Here is a 20,741-nt window from a genome sequence, read left to right as displayed (position 1 = left end):
AAGAACTGCGATATGAAGGGGTAGTTGACAAGTGAGTGCCTCACTCCTCATGCATATCATCCTCTGCCATGCGTTACAAGGCACAGTTTAATACACTCGCCAGGCCAGCACCTCCGTCCCGGTCACAGCCCAGTCTGCTCCCAGCCGCAACCGATCACCTCTGAACTCCCGGCTGTAGGTGGCCTCCCTGCTGCAAGCAGTCCTCCATTATCCTCCGTTTCAGCTGGCGAGTCAGCCTCTGGTGTTTTCCTCTGTAGCCAGGCATATGCCGCCCTGTCCCATATCGCTACACTAGTTGCACTGTCTCTGGGCACAACGTCTCTGTGCGCTGCACGCACTCACCATCTCCTCTGCACTAAAACCGATGAAGATGTACAGGGGAGGCAGAAGTCCGAGCACCTCTCCATCCCCTCGGCAGTCCCAGTCCTCCAATTCAGGCAGTGCTGTCCGTGTCTCCGCAGCACTGTGGTAGGCCTCTACTCACCACGACCTCCCCCTCAGCAGTGAGCAGGCAGCCGAGTGTTGTGCAACCTCACAAACAGCAGCACACCGCCGGTTCTGGGGTCTCCGGTGTCCCAATCTCCATGCGCTGCCTCCCCTGCCACCAGGGGACAGCCAGCACTCACCTCCTCAGCTCTGTGCCATGGCTCCCTCTCACACTCTGGGCCCATCGCCCCTGCCGAATGCGCGCCAGCCATCTTGTGGGTCAGGCCTCAGCCGCTCCTCTATATCGGAGCTGCAACAACGGCTCTGTCATCTCTCCTCTCTCCTCTGGGCCACACCTCAGCCCCCCCAACCTCCGGCACACATTCTCCCCGGTCTGCATGGCCCAGGGGCAACAGGATCATGGAGGATTCTGTACTTGGGGGCCGGAGCACTAGATCAGTGCTACCGGTCGGCCATCTTGCTGGCCACGCCCCTCCCTCAATATTTTCAGAGGGAAAACGAGTCAACCCTTTTCCCTTTCCCATGCCACTGCCCCAAACACACACAAACACATAAAAAAACACATGCGCATAATGTGCACTCATATGTGGAAACATGCCTGCATCCTCCCCTCAGAGTATTACTAACCACCCTGCTCTCCTACCTTTTTCTCTCTCCCTCTCTCATACACAAACACACACATTCTCTCTCAGACACACACAAGAGAGTGTTTTAAAGAGCCCGATCTCCCCTACACACTTTTCAGTAATGGAAAAATACCTCTCCACCATCTCCAACAAACATGGGAGGCATCAGTAACCTCTAAAGAACAAGGGCATCATCTCTCGGTCCTAGACTGATGGATGTTTAATACATAGAATTAAGGACTCCCTTTCATTATATTAGATGGCACCCCATCTCTTTTATGGACGGTGGCCCATCACTAGTCTTGTCGTGTGGCCACTCAATGTATTTGTGGACACCCCAGTGACTAGGGGATGCTCTAACCTGGATAAGAGGCAGCTTTTTCACTCTCCCTGTGGATGCCTCTTGCCATAACTGGAGGATGTCCGTAGATAGACAAGTCACCCTGGACTGGAAGGCATCTCATTCCTAGACTTGAAAATGCCCCATACCTCTGTTAGAGTCTTTTTGGACTAGAAAACACCTCATCACAGGAAATGAGGATGTTCCATTATTCACATTAACTGGGAGTCATCCCTTCACTGCAGGATGCACCTGCAATTCACTTGAGAACACCCCATAATTCCACTGCGACAATCCCAGTGTTTTCAATGAAAAAGACACCCTATGCCTTCAGTGGAGTATACTCATGCCTTGACTGTAAGAGGTCCTATCGTTGCCTTGATGTCGGCCTATCACATGAGTGGATGATGCCCATTAGCCCTGTACAGAAGGATGTTACATCAGTGAACTGGTGGAAGCGTCATCAATTCCTTTGTATGTTATCCAGTCATAAGCCATAGCTGAGTTTCTTACTTCCATTAAGAAGCTGGTAGTGCACACGGTATCCTTTTACAGCCTTATCACACTGCGGCTCTTGCCAGCTGACTTTGAGTGACGTAGGTCCAAGGGCAGAAAACACCAGGCGAGTTGGGGTATCAGGTACACCAGAAGGCAGTCTGGAATCTGGAGATGAGAAAGAGATAATACTAGAATTAACTTCATGTGCATCAGCCCTAATTCATCCCGGTATTCTTCCATCACTGGTAGCAACGGCTCATCATACAAAAGATATGGAAACAGCACCGGAGGGCTCTGAATACACTACATGCACAATACCCACAAGTTTTTGAAAGTACATAACCCTTCTCTCAGCCTTGATCTTTACTGAGACCCACCCCCAGGTGTCAATATTCCTAGGACGGAGTCTCAAAGGAGTCTATGTTGGAATAAATTGGGGACAGGAAGATGCTCCTAAAGAAACTGAGTTTCCAGAACCATCTTTACCTTTCCCAGGTGTTGTCCTGCTATCCAGACATGCCTAGCTCACTCACTCACCCTGAAGGGCCATGTCGAGGCTGCTCAATGCATCTCGCACGTCTTCGGAGTGAGTGCGGCTCCTCAGGCTCTGGGGATGGGCAGGTGGAACCCCCAGTCTGCTTTGCCCTGCCAAGCCTGTGCAGAGAAAGACAGGGGGGTGAGAAAAGTTTGCTGTCATTCTCAGCCTCGAAGGAGCTGTCAGCAAATATGAGGTGGGAACGGTCAATGTTTCAGGAGAACCAAAGAGAATGATCTGTGAATACCTGTCAAGAAATCCTTCCATCCAATGACAGTCTTGTCCATGCCCCATCAACTAATTGTACCTTTACTTATGAACTACTATCAGTATCGACAAACCTCACAATCCAAACACTCTATTGCTTACACGCTACCATTATTGTCTCCTAACAGACAAACCATTGCACCTATATGCCATTGGTGCCCCACAACCTAACAATACATTGCCTCACTCAGTAACCTTTCAGCATTACTGCCTACCATCCTCGAAACCCATGGATTCTTTCACATATCTACCACTGTGATTGTCTAGCAACCTGAGAAGCCATCTGCCCGATCATTTATCCATGACTCATACTGCTTCCAATTTTATAACCCATTTGTCCCCTCCCCAGTCCATTGCCCAACACTGCCCAGCAACCTCATATCTTACTGGATCTCTCACATGCTCAACACAATCAATGCCCTTCTGCCTCATACCTAACCAACCCTCTCACCTATAGCCATCAGTGTCCACTGACCTCATATACCAATTACTCCCTCACCTATCGTCATTACCATTCACTGACATCACGTCCTATTTATCAGTCAGTCTTTCATTGTTATCCACTGACGTCAGACCCCATACATCCTCTAACCCACCTATTCACACCCATTCTCCTCATACCAATCATCAGTTCACCTCTCACTGTTACTACTCACTTTCATCTTAACCCTCCTGTCCTCACACCTATCATCATCCTTATTCAGCGACTTTATATCTCAGACATTCTCTCACCCACCTCACGACACTCTAGGCTCCAGATCCCTACACTGAAAGTACAGAGGGAGCGAGGGCTGTAATATGGTTAAGTCTTGGATTCTTAGAGCAGCAGATCCACATTTCTACCAACATGGCAGAAACCTATAACAAAAATCCAAAACAAGGGACTCAAAACACCATGGAACCTCGCTATATCAGATGAGTGGAATGTGCAGAAGCCCAGAGGTCCTTGTTCTATTGCAGGTTGCCTGATATGTACTTGCTGAGGTGGCTATCTGAGCACTTTTCAGAGAAATAAGACAATCTTCAACATGCACAAGACGTGGTGCCCTCAGCACCATCTTACAGACAAGGATGAAGGTTGGTAGTCTGGGAGAGGATGTAGCCGGGGCATCAACAAGGCGTATTGCAGGTAATTAAGCTGTTAATACACAAAGCGTTAGGTGTAACTTGTCATGGATGGGCCTGAGCCCATGGAGATGGTGGAGTGATGCAGGCTTTGCGTAAACAACAGGCAATATGGGGTAAGTGGGCCAGCCGTGGAATGTAGAGGGCGATGGAAGACAGGACACAGGGCTTGATGGGGATACAGTCAGTACCTATAGCTTCAGACATGCCAGGGAGATCATCAGGCATGACTATTGAGTCCATCACACCATTGTCACCGCAGTTACCCTTCACCAGTGCCCGCCTGCCGAAATCTGCCTTCTGCGGCATGAGGTACAGTCTCCAGGCATCTTCGCCTACCGGAAAGAGAAATCTTCCCGGCCGGTCTAAGAAGAATAGTAGAAAACAAAAACAGACACACAAGTAAGGCCTGTGGGGAGAGTGAGGGATGGGGAGGATGGGTTAGGTAATATGTGTTTGAATGCGGAGCTCCTAGCTGTCAAAATGGATTTTTTAACATGTCAGAATTAACCGAGCCACTTGGAATCAGGCCCTTAGAGGAGAGCAAAATCTGGCAGGTGTCGCAGTAAGCGTGAAAGATCCCAGTCACTGGTACAAATGGGACAGTACCTCCCTGCAACATATACCTGCTCTGCTGCACATGTGCTGGGAATATGCGTGCTTTGCTGGAAAATAGAGAGTTGTTCTACTCCATTCCCTTCTTCCACCAAGCATCTGAAAAGGTTATGTGCAGGGGTGAATCTATAGTGAGGGTGCCTTCCTGGCCAATTCAGATGAACAAAGATTAGGTAATGTTTACTTATGGGTTTGGTAATAGCATGACCTATTGTCCTTTGATTATGAAATCTAAGGTACTGGTTTGAAGTACCGCTTTTCACCAACTTGTGGTAGGCAGCAGTATTGTACATTTTCTGTATTATGAATCTGTGGTGTGCACATTGATACAGCCTGATTAGAGGTTTATTCTGTGAAATTTCCATCTGCTATGTTAGTAGGCCTATAATCTCTGCTGAAGTAGTGGTTAGAAATCTGTCATGTCCATTCTGGCAGAAATATAAGGGCATTTAGATTGACCCAAAAAGTGGGGGTACACAGTCAGTGCTCACATAGTAGTCTCCTTACATACTGAGGGTATATCCCAGAAGGTTAGAAACATTACATTTTACATTCCCTGGAAGTCCATCAACATTTTTATGGCAGTCTATCATGAGGCTAAAATTGGCAGAAAAGTGGATTTGGAGGGGGATTCTCCCACAGCGTCTGAGAGAGCCGCCGCTAGCCCTTAGTTGAGCTGATGATGGAGCCAAAGATGTCCCCACTGATAGACATCTCTGCAATCTTGGGTATAATGAAATAAGAGGGATACACTGCCCGGCAAGGAATCTCCCATTTTTGACTGACCAGAAGGTTTAATACTATCCCCCAACTCTAAATCCGGCCCGAGTCTTTAAATAAATAAACATTTTTATGTTTGCTACTGGCTAATAAGTTTCCTTAAAATGTGCCTGCAGTTTTCATTCAAGAAGAGGCCCACAGTATGCGCCATGTGCATGGCATAAACACATGCCTTTAAGAATTTAAAATGCTATGCTGCCCTTTCAGAAGGGGTTTAGTGGCAAGAGTGTCAACCTACTTAAGAATTAAGTGGTGGAGCCAGGAGTATTCACCTAGCTAAAAGTTAGTGTAGAGTAAATTTCAATGTTTTAACGAGGGGGTCAGTAGGAACGTTCCGGCTGCTTTCACAGGAAGACATCAAACATTCAGTCAATAGTGCTACACTGAGTCCGTCCTTCTGTAGAAAGTATGGTCCTGAGTAATCCGACCACTGGGATCATGGAAACCGGGAAAAGGACTATGGGCCAGATGTAGGTTAGTTGAAAATTGCGACATGCAATTTGCAATTTGCGAGTCATAGCGACTCGCAAATTGCAACTCGCAATCCGAGATGCAGAAAGGTGTCTCAGACACCTTCTGCGACTCGCTATGGGGTCGCAAAGACACATCTCATGAATATTAATGAGGTGGGTTGCAGTTTGCAACCCCATAGCGAGTCTAGGCACTCACAGGGATGGTGGCCTGCTGGAGACAGCAGACCACCATGTCCGTGACTGCTTTTTTTAATAAAGCATTTTTTTTTTCTTTTTTGCAGCACGTTTTCCTTAAAGGAAAACGAGCTGCAAAAAGAAAAAATACCGAAACCATTTAGTTTCGGTTTTTCAGAGCAGGCAGTGGTCCACAGGACCACTGCCTGCTCTGAAAAAATATTTTTGTTGGCATTCACAAAGGGGAAGGGGTCCCATGGGGACCCCTTCCCTTTTGCGAATGAGTTACCATCCACTTCAAGTGGATGGTAACTGCGAGTTGGTTTGCGACCGCTTTCGCGGTCTCAAAGCAACTCTGCATCACGATGCGGTCGCAAATAGGAAGGGAACACCCCTTCCTATTTGCGAGTCGGAATCACATTTTGCGAGTCGGTACCGACTCGCAAAATGTGATTCTGCATCGCGTAAGGCCTTTTGCACCTCGCAAACAGTGTTTTTTGCCGTTTGCGAGGCGCAAAAGGCTTACTACATCTGGCCCTATATTTTTTGGGATGCTAGAGATAGAGAGAGTGATGTGGAAGCTAAAATATACAGGACATCATTTGCCAGATGTGTACAAAGTTACAAAGGGATAATTTAAGAGGTGATGTGTTTACTCTGTAAAGTGATTTTGAAAACGGACTAAAGTTAGGAAATGGGATCAAAAACTTGCAATATTTTCCTAAATGTTGAATGTAATTTGGAAACTGGTTCTACATATTTTTAATGCTTGGGACACGTTCCAGTAAATGTAAGAAAGGTGGAGGCAGGTAATCTCTGAAAAAACTCTGAAGAAACCTGGTGTGACTTACTGAAAGTGTACTTTGGTTTATCTTATGATAGCCCAAGAGTCATCTGATGGCCCATTAAGTTGTTGTTAAGTGTCAGTATATAGGTAAAGTCCTGTGATACTTCAAACCTTCAAGAGTCCTGGACTGAAGGTATATCGAATCCCTTATTTCCAGGGCGGTAAGAGGATTGCCCTACTATACAGGGAGTGCAGAATTATTAGGCAAATGAGTATTTTGACCACATCATCCTCTTTATGCATGTTGTCTTACTCCAAGCTGTATAGGCTCGAAAGCCTACTACCAATTAAGCATATTAGGTGATGTGCATCTCTGTAATGAGAAGGGGTGTGGTCTAATGACATCAACACCCTATATCAGGTGTGCATAATTATTAGGCAACTTCCTTTCCTTTGGCAAAATGGGTCAAAAGAAGGACTTGACAGGCTCAGAAAAGTCAAAAATAGTGAGATATCTTGCAGAGGGATGCAGCACTCTTAAAATTGCAAAGCTTCTGAAGCGTGATCATCGAACAATCAAGCGTTTCATTCAAAATAGTCAACAGGGTCGCAAGAAGCGTGTGGAAAAACCAAGGCGCAAAATAACTGCCCATGAACTGAGAAAAGTCAAGCGTGCAGCTGCCACGATGCCACTTGCCACCAGTTTGGCCATATTTCAGAGCTGCAACATCACTGGAGTGCCCAAAAGCACAAGGTGTGCAATACTCAGAGACATGGCCAAGGTAAGAAAGGCTGAAAGACGACCACCACTGAACAAGACACACAAGCTGAAACGTCAAGACTGGGCCAAGAAATATCTCAAGACTGATTTTTCTAAGGTTTTATGGACTGATGAAATGAGAGTGAGTCTTGATGGGCCAGATGGATGGGCCCGTGGCTGGATTGGTAAAGGGCAGAGAGCTCCAGTCCGACTCAGACGCCAGCAAGGTGGAGGTGGAGTACTGGTTTGGGCTGGTATCATCAAAGATGAGCTTGTGGGGCCTTTTCGGGTTGAGGATGGAGTCAAGCTCAACTCCCAGTCCTACTGCCAGTTCCTGGAAGACACCTTCTTCAAGCAGTGGTACAGGAAGAAGTCTGCATCCTTCAAGAAAAACATGATTTTCATGCAGGACAATGCTCCATCACACGCGTCCAAGTACTCCACAGCGTGGCTGGCAAGAAAGGGTATAAAAGAAGGAAATCTAATGACATGGCCTCCTTGTTCACCTGATCTGAACCCCATTGAGAACCTGTGGTCCATCATCAAATGTGAGATTTACAAGGAGGGAAAACAGTACACCTCTCTGAACAGTGTCTGGGAGGCTGTGGTTGCTGCTGCACGCAATGTTGATGGTGAACAGATCAAAACACTGACAGAATCCATGGATGGCAGGCTTTTGAGTGTCCTTGCTAAGAAAGGTGGCTATATTGGTCACTGATTTGTTTTTGTTTTGTTTTTGAATGTCAGAAATGTATATTTGTGAATGTTGAGATGTTATATTGGTTTCACTGGTAATAATAAATAATTGAAATGGGTATATATTTTTTTTTGTTAAGTTGCCTAATAATTATGCACAGTAATAGTCACCTGCACACACAGATATCCCCCTAACATAGCTAAAACTAAAAACAAACTAAAAACTACTTCCAAAAATATTCAGCTTTGATATTAATGAGTTTTTTGGGTTCATTGGGAACATGGTTGTTGTTCAATAATAAAATTAATCCTCAAAAATACAACTTGCCTAATAATTCTGCACTCCCTGTAGTATATGTATTGATTGGGGCAGCAGGGGTTATAGGAGACCCCTGGCAGGGGAGTTATATAATTCACTGAGGGTTGTCTTTAGAACCTTAAACCTGTTGCTTAACATTACCCATTTTTGCAATATTATTTTATCGGAACTAATGCTTTGGTTTTACACAAATCCCACGCTATCTACACAGAAGGCTTTAGGGCTGTTGTGCCATTTTAACCCATCTGCACGAAAAGCCATATGCCTGCACAGCAATGGACTTTTCTGCTGTGTTGCAGATTCTAAGTCTAAATTTCATAGGATAATTCAACCATTTGGGATAATATAACAAAACGGGTATAAATGTGAAACTTTGTTGTGGTTAATTACAACACACCAAACAAATACTTGCACCAGGATAACACCTTCAAGCATGGTATATCCACTATACAAGATCTTGCAGAGGGGTGTGTATTACGACCTCTGTTCATAGCCTATATTGGTTGACATGTCTGATGTTCTGTCTAAGACCCCTTGTTCCTTGCTTACCTACATCATGTGGAAAGCCCACTTCTGTCATTAATTATGGCGATGACATCGTTTTGCTAGACTGTATGTTGATCAGCCTTTAAAGGTGTTGAACATGGTAGATTCTTATACAACATTTAACAGGATTAGACTTTATGAAAATAAAACAAAACGACTATGTTGAGAAACAAACGCATGTACAATTAAAGACTCCTTGAATTTGGGAAATTATACATTAAAACAAAGAAGATGAGTATTGTAATCTTGGACTACCTTCCACTTATGGCTAAATTGGTTTCGAAATTCAAAAAAGTGAACAACTAGCAACAACAAAGGGCTTGGTATTATTTATATTGTTATTCAAATACCCTTATTGAAGAGATTGAAATAAAAACAATACCGAGCCTCGTTCCTCTACTGTGGAAAGGAGGACATATCCACTGCTCCTTTAAGAAGAGATGGCAGATACAGAACAGTGCCCCTCCAGATTGGGGGACGGACAATTAGTTGTGAGGGTTACAGGCAGGCCTCTTCAGTGTGAGATACAGAGGGCCCTGGGTCACAGAGGAGAAGGCACTCTTCAGTGTGATACAGAGGGAGTACTGTGCTGGGAAGAATTACAATGGAGCTCAGGGCTGGACAAAATCAACCATAGCCCCTCCGTTGTAGGACAGGGGGATATCTGGCTTACAGAGATACATTGTGGGGCAAGGAGAGTCCTAGGTGTGAGGTATAGAGACGGTCGCTTCAGAGTGCTGAAGTAGGGAGACTGAAAAGGTGAAAGTGATAGAGAGGGTGACCTATATTTTGAGAAAGAGGAAGCTCTGTGCCTAATGTTAAGAAGCAGACTGCTCCAGAGTAGCCTGGGGGGGGCTGTGGGGGGAGGGGAGTGAAAGGGTCGGATGCTGCCATCCAACGTGGTACATGACTTTTAGAAACGACTAAAATACATCTCTTTGAATGTAGAACAGTCTATCAGGCTTTAACACCTAGAACTCACCATGTGATGTCACAACTGTGGTGTACTCCCTTGTCAAAGAGGAACCTCCAAACGTTCTGCCGTCTTGGTACATGCCTGGGCTCAGTTGGCTGTAGTTTGTGGTAGATGCACCAATGCCTGGACTCAGTTGGCTGTAGTTTGTCGTAGTTGTACCCATGCTTGGGCTCAGCTGGTTGAAGTTAGTAGTAGTTGTGTTCATGCCTGGGCTCAGCTGTGTGTAATTGGTGGTCGTTGTACCCATGCCTGGACTCAGATGACTGAAGTTGGTTGTCTTTACATTTCCAGTGATCTGGCTATAATTAGTGGAAGATGAGCTTGTGTTTCTTGTCAAAGAAGTTCCTCCACCAGTGTAGTTGTAATCCATCCGTCCATTCATCAAGTAATCTGGAAAAGAAAATCAGTTCATTAGTACTGCCAGCTGCCATTAACATCCTAGTTAACTTGCATATTGAATGTATCTTCTCTATCCTCTGGCATTCTCCCTTTTCTAACAATTTTTTACCCTTCATGGCTTTGGGCAAGTATACAATATATTGTGTTGTTTTTTTATATTGAAATCTCCCTATTAGTAGCATGCCCGGAGCCGTTAAGCACAGACTGTCTTGATAAAGGGATTCCCTATGGCATTTTGTTCAATGAATGTTTGGTCTCTGGGCAAAGTTCAATAGGTTTCAGTGAAGACACAGTGAAGTCATTGTTTTAGATCATTCCTCCTGTTGATCTGGTGCAAGGTTTTTGAGGCCCTTGGTGAAGTGACATTTTGTAGCACGAATCATCTGGCAATGAGGCCAGTTTCTGAAGGCATTCAGCTGGCTGCTGCTGTTGGTGTTTGAAGAAGTCACCTAATTGTAACTTGCCCTAGGAATAACCCTGCCTCCTCTCCCAACAGAAACAACTTGGGGGCTCGAAGTAAAAAGATGGATGGCCAAATGTGGCAGTACCAGCTGCATAGATTAGGTAAGATAGGTAAGGTGAAAAAATTGATTCACACTTACAAAACACAGGTCTCGCTGTGTTAAAGGACTGTGGGTGTTGCTTACCGCTGAAGATAAGGCTCATGCTTCAGAAGTATAGCAATGCTAGTAATTACTCTGGTACAAGAACGTGCAGCCCTTGACCATTGCAGTGACTCTAAATGTGAGGCAGAGCCTCTTTTTGTGTCCCCAAAATGGCAGAATATCGCTCTGTGAATGTTCCCTTCTCAATACCGAATACACTAAGACCACCTCTCTGGGAAGGAAAAGAGGTTCTATTTAAAACCAAGGGTTGCCGCCTGTGTTGGCAGATCAGTTTGGTTGAAAGAGAACCCATAGGGACCTAAATTGGGTTTGGGCCTTGATAAATGGTTGTGTATGTTAAATGGAACAAATATAATGGTACATTCTGACATATATGTCTGGATCCAGAGCATGCGTAACTCAGCACAGGTCAGATCTGGTTTCAAATTTGCCTACGGGTAAGAACCCTGGTGAATATGCAGTCAAAGGAACAGTCAAGCCATGAGCATCCACGACTGATTATTGATAGGCCATGAATAATTAAAATGTATCTAATACCACAAGAACAGGGTTCGAGACACTTTAAACAGTGCTCCCTTCAAATGAATCTGTGTTAACAGCGCATTGTGAAAAATGGATGAAGCAATGTGTTGTTAAAAGGAAGAAAGAACTTTCAAAATGTCATCAAAATGTCTTCCTTCATTTAGAGTGGGTTGGTCACTGCCCCATCCTTCACCATGCCATGTTGGGGAGGATAGTGGTACTACCACAAAGCAATATCCTTTCAAGAACTCGACCTGAGCTCCATGTGGGGCAATCAAGTGAGTTTGTGCCCATTGAAGCTATAAATGCTAAAAGATGCTTTCCTCAGTGTAAGGAAATGCCTCCTTGGCATGGTTGCCCCCTGACTTTTTGCCTTTGCTGATGCTATGTTTACAATTGAAAGTGTGCTGAGGCCTGCTAACCAGGCCCCAGCACCAGTGTTCTTTCCCTAACCTGTACTTTTGTATCCACAATTGGCAGACCCTGGCATCCAGATAAGTCCCTTGTAACTGGTACTTCTAGTACCAAGGGCCCTGATGCCAAGGAAGGTCTCTAAGGGCTGCAGCATGTCTTATGCCACCCTGGAGACCTCTCACTCAGCACAGACACACTGCTTGCCAGCTTGTGTGTACTAGTGAGAACAAAACGAGTAAGTCGACATGGCACTCCCCTCAGGGTGCCATGCCAGCCTCTCACTGCCTATGCAGTATAGGTAAGACACCCCTCTAGCAGGCCTTACAGCCCTAAGGCAGGGTGCACTATACCATAGGTGAGGGTACCAGTGCATGAGCATGGTACCCCTACAGTGTCTAAACAAAACCTTAGACATTGTAAGTGCAGGGTAGCCATAAGAGTATATGGTCTGGGAGTCTGTCAAACACGAACTCCACAGCACCATAATGGCTACACTGAAAACTGGGAAGTTTGGTATCAAACTTCTCAGCACAATAAATGCACACTGATGCCAGTGTACATTTTATTGTAAAATACACCACAGAGGGCACCTTAGAGGTGCCCCCTGAAACTTAACCGACTGTCTGTGTAGGCTGACTAGTTCCAGCAGCCTGCCACACCAGAGACATGTTGCTGGCCCCATGGGGAGAGTGCCTTTGTCACTCTGAGGCCAGTAACAAAGCCTGCACTGGGTGGGGATGCTAACACCTCCCCCAGGCAGGAGCTGTGACACCTGGCGGTGAGCCTCAAAGGCTCACCCCTTTGTCACAGCCCAGCAGGGCACTCCAGCTTAGTGGAGTTGCCCGCCCCCTCCGGCCACGGCCCCCACTTTTGGCGGCAAGGCTGGAGGGAACAAAGAAAGCAACAAGGAGGAGTCACTGGCCAGTCAGGACAGCCCCTAAGGTGTCCTGAGCTGAGGTGACTCTGACTTTTAGAAATCCTCCATCTTGCAGATGGAGGATTCCCCCAATAGGGTTAGGATTGTGACCCCCTCCCCTTGGGAGGAGGCACAAAGAGGGTGTACCCACCCTCAGGGCTAGTAGCCATTGGCTACTAACACCCCAGACCTAAACACGCCCTTAAATTTAGTATTTAAGGGCTACCCTGAACCCTAGAAAATTAGATTCCTGCAACTACAAGAAGAAGGACTGCCTAGCTGAAAACCCCTGCAGAGGAAGACCAGAAGACGACAACTGCCTTGGCTCCAGAAACTCACCGGCCTGTCTCCTGCCTTCCAAAGATCCTGCTCCAGCGACGCCTTCCAAAGGGACCAGCGACCTCGACATCCTCTGAGGACTGCCCCTGCTTCGAAAAGACAAGAAACTCCCGAGGACAGCGGACCTGCTCCAAGAAAGGCTGCAACTTTGTTTCCAGCAGCCTTGAAAGAACCCTGCAAGCTCCCCGCAAGAAGCGTGAGACTTGCAACACTGCACCCGGCGACCCCGACTCGGCTGGTGGAGATCCAACACCTCAGGAGGGACCCCAGGACTACTCTAAGACTGTGAGTACAAAAACCTGTCCCCCCTGAGCCCCCACAGCGCCGCCTGCAGAGGGAATCCCGAGGCTTCCCCTGACCGCGACTCTTTGAATCCTAAGTCCCGACGCCTGGGAGAGACCCTGCACCCGCAGCCCCCAGGACCTGAAGGACCGGACTTTCACTGGAGAAGTGACCCCCAGGAGTCCCTCTCCCTTGCCCAAGTGGAGGTTTCCCCGAGGAACCCCCCCCTTGCCTGCCTGCAGCGCTGAAGAGATCCCGAGATCTCTCATAGACTAACATTGCGAACCCGACGCTTGTTTCTACACTGCACCCGGCCGCCCCCGCGCCGCTGAGGGTGAAATTTCTGTGTGGGCTTGTGTCCCCCCCGGTGCCATACAAAACCCCCCTGGTCTGCCCTCCGAAGACGCGGGTACTTACCTGCAAGCAGACCGGAACCGGGGCACCCCCTTCTCTCCATTCTAGCCTATGTGTTTTGGGCACCACTTTGAACTCTGCACCTGACCGGCCCTGAGCCGCTGGTGTGGTGACTTTGGGGTTGCTCTGAACCCCCAACGGTGGGCTACCTTGGACCAAGAACTAAGCCCTGTAAGTGTCTTACTTACCTGGTTAACCTAACAAATACTTACCTCCCCTAGGAACTGTGAAAATTGCACTAAGTGTCCACTTTTAAAACAGCTATTTGTGAATAACTTGAAAAGTATACATGCAATTTTGATGATTTGAAGTTCCTAAAGTACTTACCTGCAATACCTTTCGAATGAGATATTACATGTAGAATTTGAACCTGTGGTTCTTAAAATAAACTAAGAAAAGATATTTTTCTATATAAAAACCTATTGGCTGGATTTGTCTCTGAGTGTGTGTACCTCATTTATTGTCTATGTGTATGTACAACAAATGCTTAACACTACTCCTTGGATAAGCCTATTGCTCGACCACACTACCACAAAATAGAGCATTAGTATTATCTCTTTTTGCCACTATCTTACCTCTAAGGGGAACCCTTGGACTCTGTGCATACTATTCCTTACTTTGAAATAGTGCATACAGAGCCAACTTCCTACACTCAGTATTAAAAATCTTACTATAAATAATACATTGGCTTTTTCCTCCTTGAGGCACTATTATCCTCAGAGAAAGCGCTATGGATCACTTGGTGTATGTTTGGATCTTATGCCTTTGCAGTCCCGGAGAAGGCTGTCCTTGATAGGCTTGGGACTCTATTTTCAGGGGGGAATCGCAGCATGTAGAGTTGGCAGGTCTTCCTGGTGCGAATGTGGTGTTGGATTATGATGTCCCTAACTATTGTTTTATTACCTGCTTTACTCTGACGTTTTAAAGTTTTTAATGATTTTGACAACATAGATTGTTGATGTTGATGGTGGTGAAAAACATCATCACTAAGAAAGTCAAACAGTACCTCTTTTGTGTGACTGGATGAGAATGTCCCCTATGCGGAGAACGGACATGTAGCCGTGCCCTCAGAGGGTGAAGCCTTAAGGAGCCTATGTCGTGAAAGGCCCTCCCCAGTACCCCCGGTCGCTGTGCATAGTTTATGTGTAAGCTGCATTTAAGACTCTACCTTAGCACTTACTTCGATTGCTTTCTGAGAGAGAGGTGCTGCTACTGCTGACCAAGGGAAAATCCCTAATTGGCCCAGAAGCCGTAATTGCCAAAGGACCACCATTGCGAGGAGACTGGACCAGAGGCCTCACCTACCACTCCAGGACTTTGTTGTAGCCTGTAAGGAGGACTGTTGCTGTTGGGACTTGGCTGTTGTGAGGATGGAAGCTAGCAGATATAAATGTGGGGCCTGGTCTACATGAGGGTTTAAAGACTGAACAAGTACACACAGGTGTGCTGCGATCACTAAGAGATTTGCCAAGAAGAGGTAAAAAGACATTCAATAGGAGCTGCACAATTCATCTCTGAGTGAAACTAATCTATCTGCACTTGTGCCTAATCCTTGCCTTAAACCTATGGTGTGCTGGAAGCTATAGATGCAGTCTCAACAATAGCGGGATAAATCCGCCATCTGATCTTTGGCCCACCTAGAACAGGGTCTGACATCATAGATTTTCAGATATAGACTTGAAGCTGTTCACCCACAATGAAGATTACATTTATCCATGATTACAATTAGCATTCATTTTGTTGGCAGGTTTTTGGTGCATTACTTACACTGCAAGACATTTTTATTCTGATGAGATGGTCCATTTTGCACGGCCACAAATGTTGAGCTCATACAAAAGGAGGTTTGATGATGTCATCATTTTTTTTTCCTGTGACTAAGTTGAATATGAAACTTGCTCTTGCTCAGGCAATTGCACAACGACAGGCTGTTTACTCAGACTCTGATGGGCAGCAAAGGTTTTCAACATGGCTCTGGAGAGGATGCACCCTTCAGTTGAATTCCAAATAGTGAATTTCTGCTACACATGTACACAATACTTCTTTATGACATGTAGTGAGACTCAGAGCAGGGCTCCCCAGTATGATGGGGCATTCTAAGTGTTCTCCTTTCTTTTTATGAAGTAGCAATATTTTCTAGAGGCAGGACAGGGCGTTTTCCCTGTTGCATGTCCGGTAGAGATTCCTACTTGCCTCTCCCGTGTTTTAAATTGGCATATCAGTTCCCTTCAACCAGGTTCTTCAATTTATCCATGTGAACATGGATAACATGTCAGTATAGAGTAGGAGTGTATTGAGAGAGTGTATTGCATATGAGTTTGGCTACCCGGGAATCCATTTTGAATTCTTGAACCAAGGTGGTACATAAGATGGAGACAAGAGAATGTCAAGACAGTTATGTGAATGCAGAGCTCCTCCAAATCATTCCTGAGGATTTTGTAGGTGATCATACTGTAGGGCCTGGGAACTAGCAAACATTTTCCCAGAGGCCCAAAAGTGTGATCAGTGGTGTGACTGAAGACTGCATTGATGTCAGCTGGGTGGGGGGTGGAGGTGAGCACAAGGGAAGCACAGCATGTACATATTTTGAGGATTTAATTCCACATTTCCCTCTAAATCAAGTCCATAGTCTCTAGAAAAGTCATAGATTTGGAAATACTGTCTTATTATGTATCTAAGCCTCTATCCCTCTACCATAACCTGGGATGGGCCTTCTCTGCCTGCTGTCAAGTGTACAAAGGAAGTAACTTGATTATTGAATTGGAATGAAATAGGATCTTAGGCCTCACAATCTCTTTGAACCTTTAGTCTCTTATTTGTAAACATTAGTAGTGCTTAGAAACAGGGATGAAACCTGGGCTCAATAACGGCTTCCCTACTTGCCCAAAGTTTGTGATCCTAGGCAATTGTTTTATTTCACTTTGCTTCGTTTTTGTTTTTATTCATTATCCCATATGATAGCACCCTGAAATATGAGTTCATGATGTGTGCTGTACAAAAACTCTTGTGTTTAATTTAATAAACTATTATGTTACATGTTTAATAACCTAGGCCAAATCGAGGATGCGCATGACAACTGACTTGCCTCTTGGCTTACTGATGGCATTGTTGCCAGGGCAGGGAAGGCATTGATGTTTCTAATTTTGAAAGGTCTTTATTGTGTTTGTACATATTTGTTGCATCTTGTATTTGAAATGAAGTAGTTTCTAAAGATACGTGGTGCAGGCTACCTTACCTGTTTCTTTTCTTTTTACTTCAGTTTAATGTATAAATAAATACTTACCGATTTAAACCTCACAGAATGTCACTGTTTAGTCAAATAAACAGCAGCCCAGGGGGCTTGCATGAAGCCCCCGACAGTACTTTGTGTATCCCTACTCTAGGATGTGGAGGAGACGAGACAGAGGGAGTGTCCTTTTGAGGTCTATCAAAATTCCTACACCCTTTCCGGCTCCATTGTCCCTTACAAGTGCTACCTTCCAACAGGTTAAACAGTAGATAAATGGAGAAGCCTTTCCCTCCTTTGTGCCTTTATTATGCGTCCCTATTGCAGGGGACTCCCAAGTCCACCCCACTATGCTGTGGACACTATACGACAATGTCTGTGGCTGGAACGTTCTCAGAGGAATAAGCGCAAGTCAGGAACTACCTGAAATTGGTCCCATAGTGGACTTGTGGAATACCTAGACTATGACTGCAGAAGAAGTTTTAGTATGGGGCAGAAACTTCCAGCCAATATGACAAGATTGTTGAACTAGAATCTTGGATCCCCCAGCAGTGCAACCAAGAAACATTTGTGGTCCAGGGTAAGAGAAGTATGTGCCATCCCCGCCCCCTTATCAGGCTCACAAACTGAAACATGGAGAGCTTCAAAAGCAACTGTAAATCAGATGGACCTGAGTATGCCAATAGCTCCAAAGCCAAAGTAGCTTTGACTATGGGGCACCCAGAGAAAGTGCTAACGTAACTTGCTGGTTTCCTACCAAAGACGACATAGCACCTGTGACTGTTTGGCACTAAGAAATCATGACCATATTTTGTAGTCTCTCCTCAAGTACTGAAGTGCTGGAAGGGGTACTGCATCAGACCGGGATCGCTCCACAGAGTTGGTGGGAGCATCACCCTACACCCTACATCACTTCTGAGGCCAGGGGTGGGATCTTTGCTTTGTTATGGTGGTGGACTTATGTGTTGGCTTTAGGAAGATCCCCCTGTGAAGATTCATCATACCATATGCAGTGTAATCTGAGTGCGGGGTCTTCACAACTTGTGGTGACGCTGCTGGAGATTAATCCAACCAGGACGTGTGCACATGACATGGATAGTAGAAATATTGTCTGGGCCGGGGCAGATTCAGCACGTTCTTACTTGGTGCACAATGTGAGGACACACACCACCTGGAGCAGTACAGGCCCCTGCCTCCCATCTGCACTTGCAGGTCAGGCCAACAGAGAGAGACAACCAATGTCATGAAGGGTCAGTGCATAGGTGAGACACCTGGTTGGAGGGAAACATCGCACTAGGACTCAGTTAAGTCTGGAAAAGGGTCAGCAAGACTAGGAACAGCAACCCACAAACATTACTCACTAATTTATCAAGTTGGCAGAATTCTTACTTTTAATTGCCAACTATTCACTACTTGTCCTAGTGTAGCATAGAATCTGCCATCTAATAACTGTGTACCAATTGAAGTGGCCTGTGATGATTTTGTACAACGCTGTGTTGTGTGCTCAAGTTTAGTACTCTTTCTTATCTAATTAAAGGTAGTGGCTGGACCCACTTTTATTAGTTTCATTTAATGTTTCATTGAGTTCTGAGTTTCTAACCCCACCCCCCGATTCATGAGAAAGCTTTGAACTGCTCAACTTGACTGTGCTTTATGTGTAGTGTGAAAGGGTTCTACTTGGTGTTCAGTTTCGGACTCAATAGTAGGATAAAGTTCAGGACACCAGTAATAAAAAGCTTTGCTTTCTACAAACTGGTCCCAGTAACACTGGTCTACCTTGTAAATCAAAAAACAAATCCTCTAGACTCTGGTCCTAAATGTTCTGCTCACAAGACACTCACCTATCTGAATAATTAGTAAGTACCAGTCAGGGGCGGCCCCTCTGCTATGGCGGAGGAGCGTAGCCCCGCTGCTGAAAGAAGAAAAATAAAGGGATAGTAAAAGTATTTTATTATCCCTTTATTTTTCCTCTTTCGTAAGGCGGGTGGTGTCAGCCAGCCAAACTGACATGCGCACTTCGAAACTCTCCACCTGGCTGTATTTTACAGCTGGGTGGAGACCAAGCGGACTGCCCCACTCCCTTCCTGAGTGGCAATTCTGCCCGCTCAAGCCAATTGCGGCAGATTGGTTGGGGAGGGAAGAAGACGAGAGGCAGCAGGAGCGGCGGCTCATGGAGGGGCAGGTAAGTTTATTATTATTATTTTTTTTACTGCCAACCCACCCCCCGCTCCGCGTGCTGCCTCCCCACCCCTTCCTGGCAGCAGCTTCGTCTGGTGCTAGTGTGTGTTTCATCTGGGATCTAAAACGCAAACCAGGAACCGCTCACCAGATGCAAGCAAGAGAGTATGGACACCATTATTATGTGAAAAAGATGGAGATGGTTACGACAGATCATCAGAAGAGAACAAGACTCAATCCCCAGAACAGCTCTCCAAGGGACCCCCATAAGGCAAACCAAAGAGAGGCTGGCCAATAACACCTAGAGGTGAATTGTGGAAGCTGAAACAAAGACCCTGAACCATAGCTAGAGCATCATGCAGAAACATGCCCAAGACAAACACAAGTGTAGGTCCTTTGTTGCTACCCTCATGCCAGTCAGCAATGCAGGCAGTAAGTAAGTCTGCTAATAATGTCCTGCTCACAAGACAGGTGCTTATCTGAATGACTAGTGTATACCAGTGTGTGTTTCATCTGAGAAGCAACTTAAAAAGATGAGTCAATATGCTAATGTTTCTACATGGATGTGATGTCTGAGTGTGTACTACACAAAACGTAGGGGCAGTATTGTGGCAATCCATGCTCTAAACTACTATGATGGTTGTGTAGAGCAGAGCTGCAGTGTGATTGGTGTGTGGGTGTGTTGGCAGGAGGGCACCTGGTGGTCTATCTGTCTATGTTTCTATACGTGTTCTCACATTCTGAAGCAGCAGCTGTCCTTAATCAGGGGTCTGATTTTAGATTCACATTTGGACAATACCGCCGACTGCAATGCTTTTGTAAAACAAAAATGGATGAGAAGCTTGGAGAAATAAATCCATTCTCAATGCATCTGATCATGTCATGGACTTTGGGAACTCACTAATATCCTCCAAACCTTACTGAGCATCTGGGCATGTCATGAGCACTAGGAAGACAACAATGCACTCTGCAATATAATATCTGTGCCAGAGGCATTTGGAGACTAAAATCCACACCAATGCATGCAAGCTTGACATGAACACTGAAGAGGAAATGCTGTAATCTTCTCTCTACTGAGCACACCTAGGGCACCAAAGAGATGCAAATCCACTCAACTGTATCTGAGCATGCCATGAATACTGCAGAGATAATGATGTACTCCACAGTCTGCTGACCATGCCATGGGAATTGCACTGGCAGACCCTTGTATTTCTCAATGCCTCTGAGCATGTCATAAGCATTTGGGAGACAGTAGTGCAATCCAGAATCTTATAAACAGGCCACAGGCACTGGGAAAAGACAAGTCTATGCTGTTGGCTCTGAGCTTGTCATGAATACTAGCAAGGCAATGGTCAATGCAAACCACATTCTACTGAACATTACAAGGGGGCCAGCGTTAAATGGAGCTTGCAAAATAGACTCTGCACTCCTGCCTTGCCCAAGCATTAAAAGAAACTTGATTAG

The 20,741-nt window shown here is 45.7% G+C and overlaps 1 protein-coding gene across 5 annotated transcripts in view; it reads right to left on the bottom strand.

Annotated features, from left to right (window-relative positions):
* ITGB4 (integrin subunit beta 4) overlaps positions 1-20,741 on the bottom strand; it is a 330,473-nt gene that overhangs the window by 49,008 nt on the left and 260,724 nt on the right. For 4 of the 5 annotated variants that reach the window (XM_069200167.1, XM_069200166.1, XM_069200169.1 and 1 more), the window contains 3 exons: positions 9,971-10,354; positions 2,449-2,565; positions 1,927-2,076 (listed from right to left, as the gene is read on the bottom strand). In XM_069200167.1, coding sequence (XP_069056268.1) covers positions 1,927-2,076; positions 2,449-2,565; positions 9,971-10,354 — 651 coding nt within the window. The remainder of the gene's footprint in view (positions 1-1,926; positions 2,077-2,448; positions 2,566-9,970; positions 10,355-20,741) is intronic. The other variant, XM_069200168.1, reaches the window with a different exon arrangement.

This window comes from Pleurodeles waltl, chromosome 7 (assembly GCF_031143425.1).
Source record: "Pleurodeles waltl isolate 20211129_DDA chromosome 7, aPleWal1.hap1.20221129, whole genome shotgun sequence".
In the NCBI taxonomy this organism is placed as follows: Eukaryota; Metazoa; Chordata; class Amphibia; order Caudata; family Salamandridae; genus Pleurodeles; species Pleurodeles waltl.
Note: the sequence above shows the minus strand (reverse complement) of the source record. Positions and strands in the feature narration are given on the sequence as shown.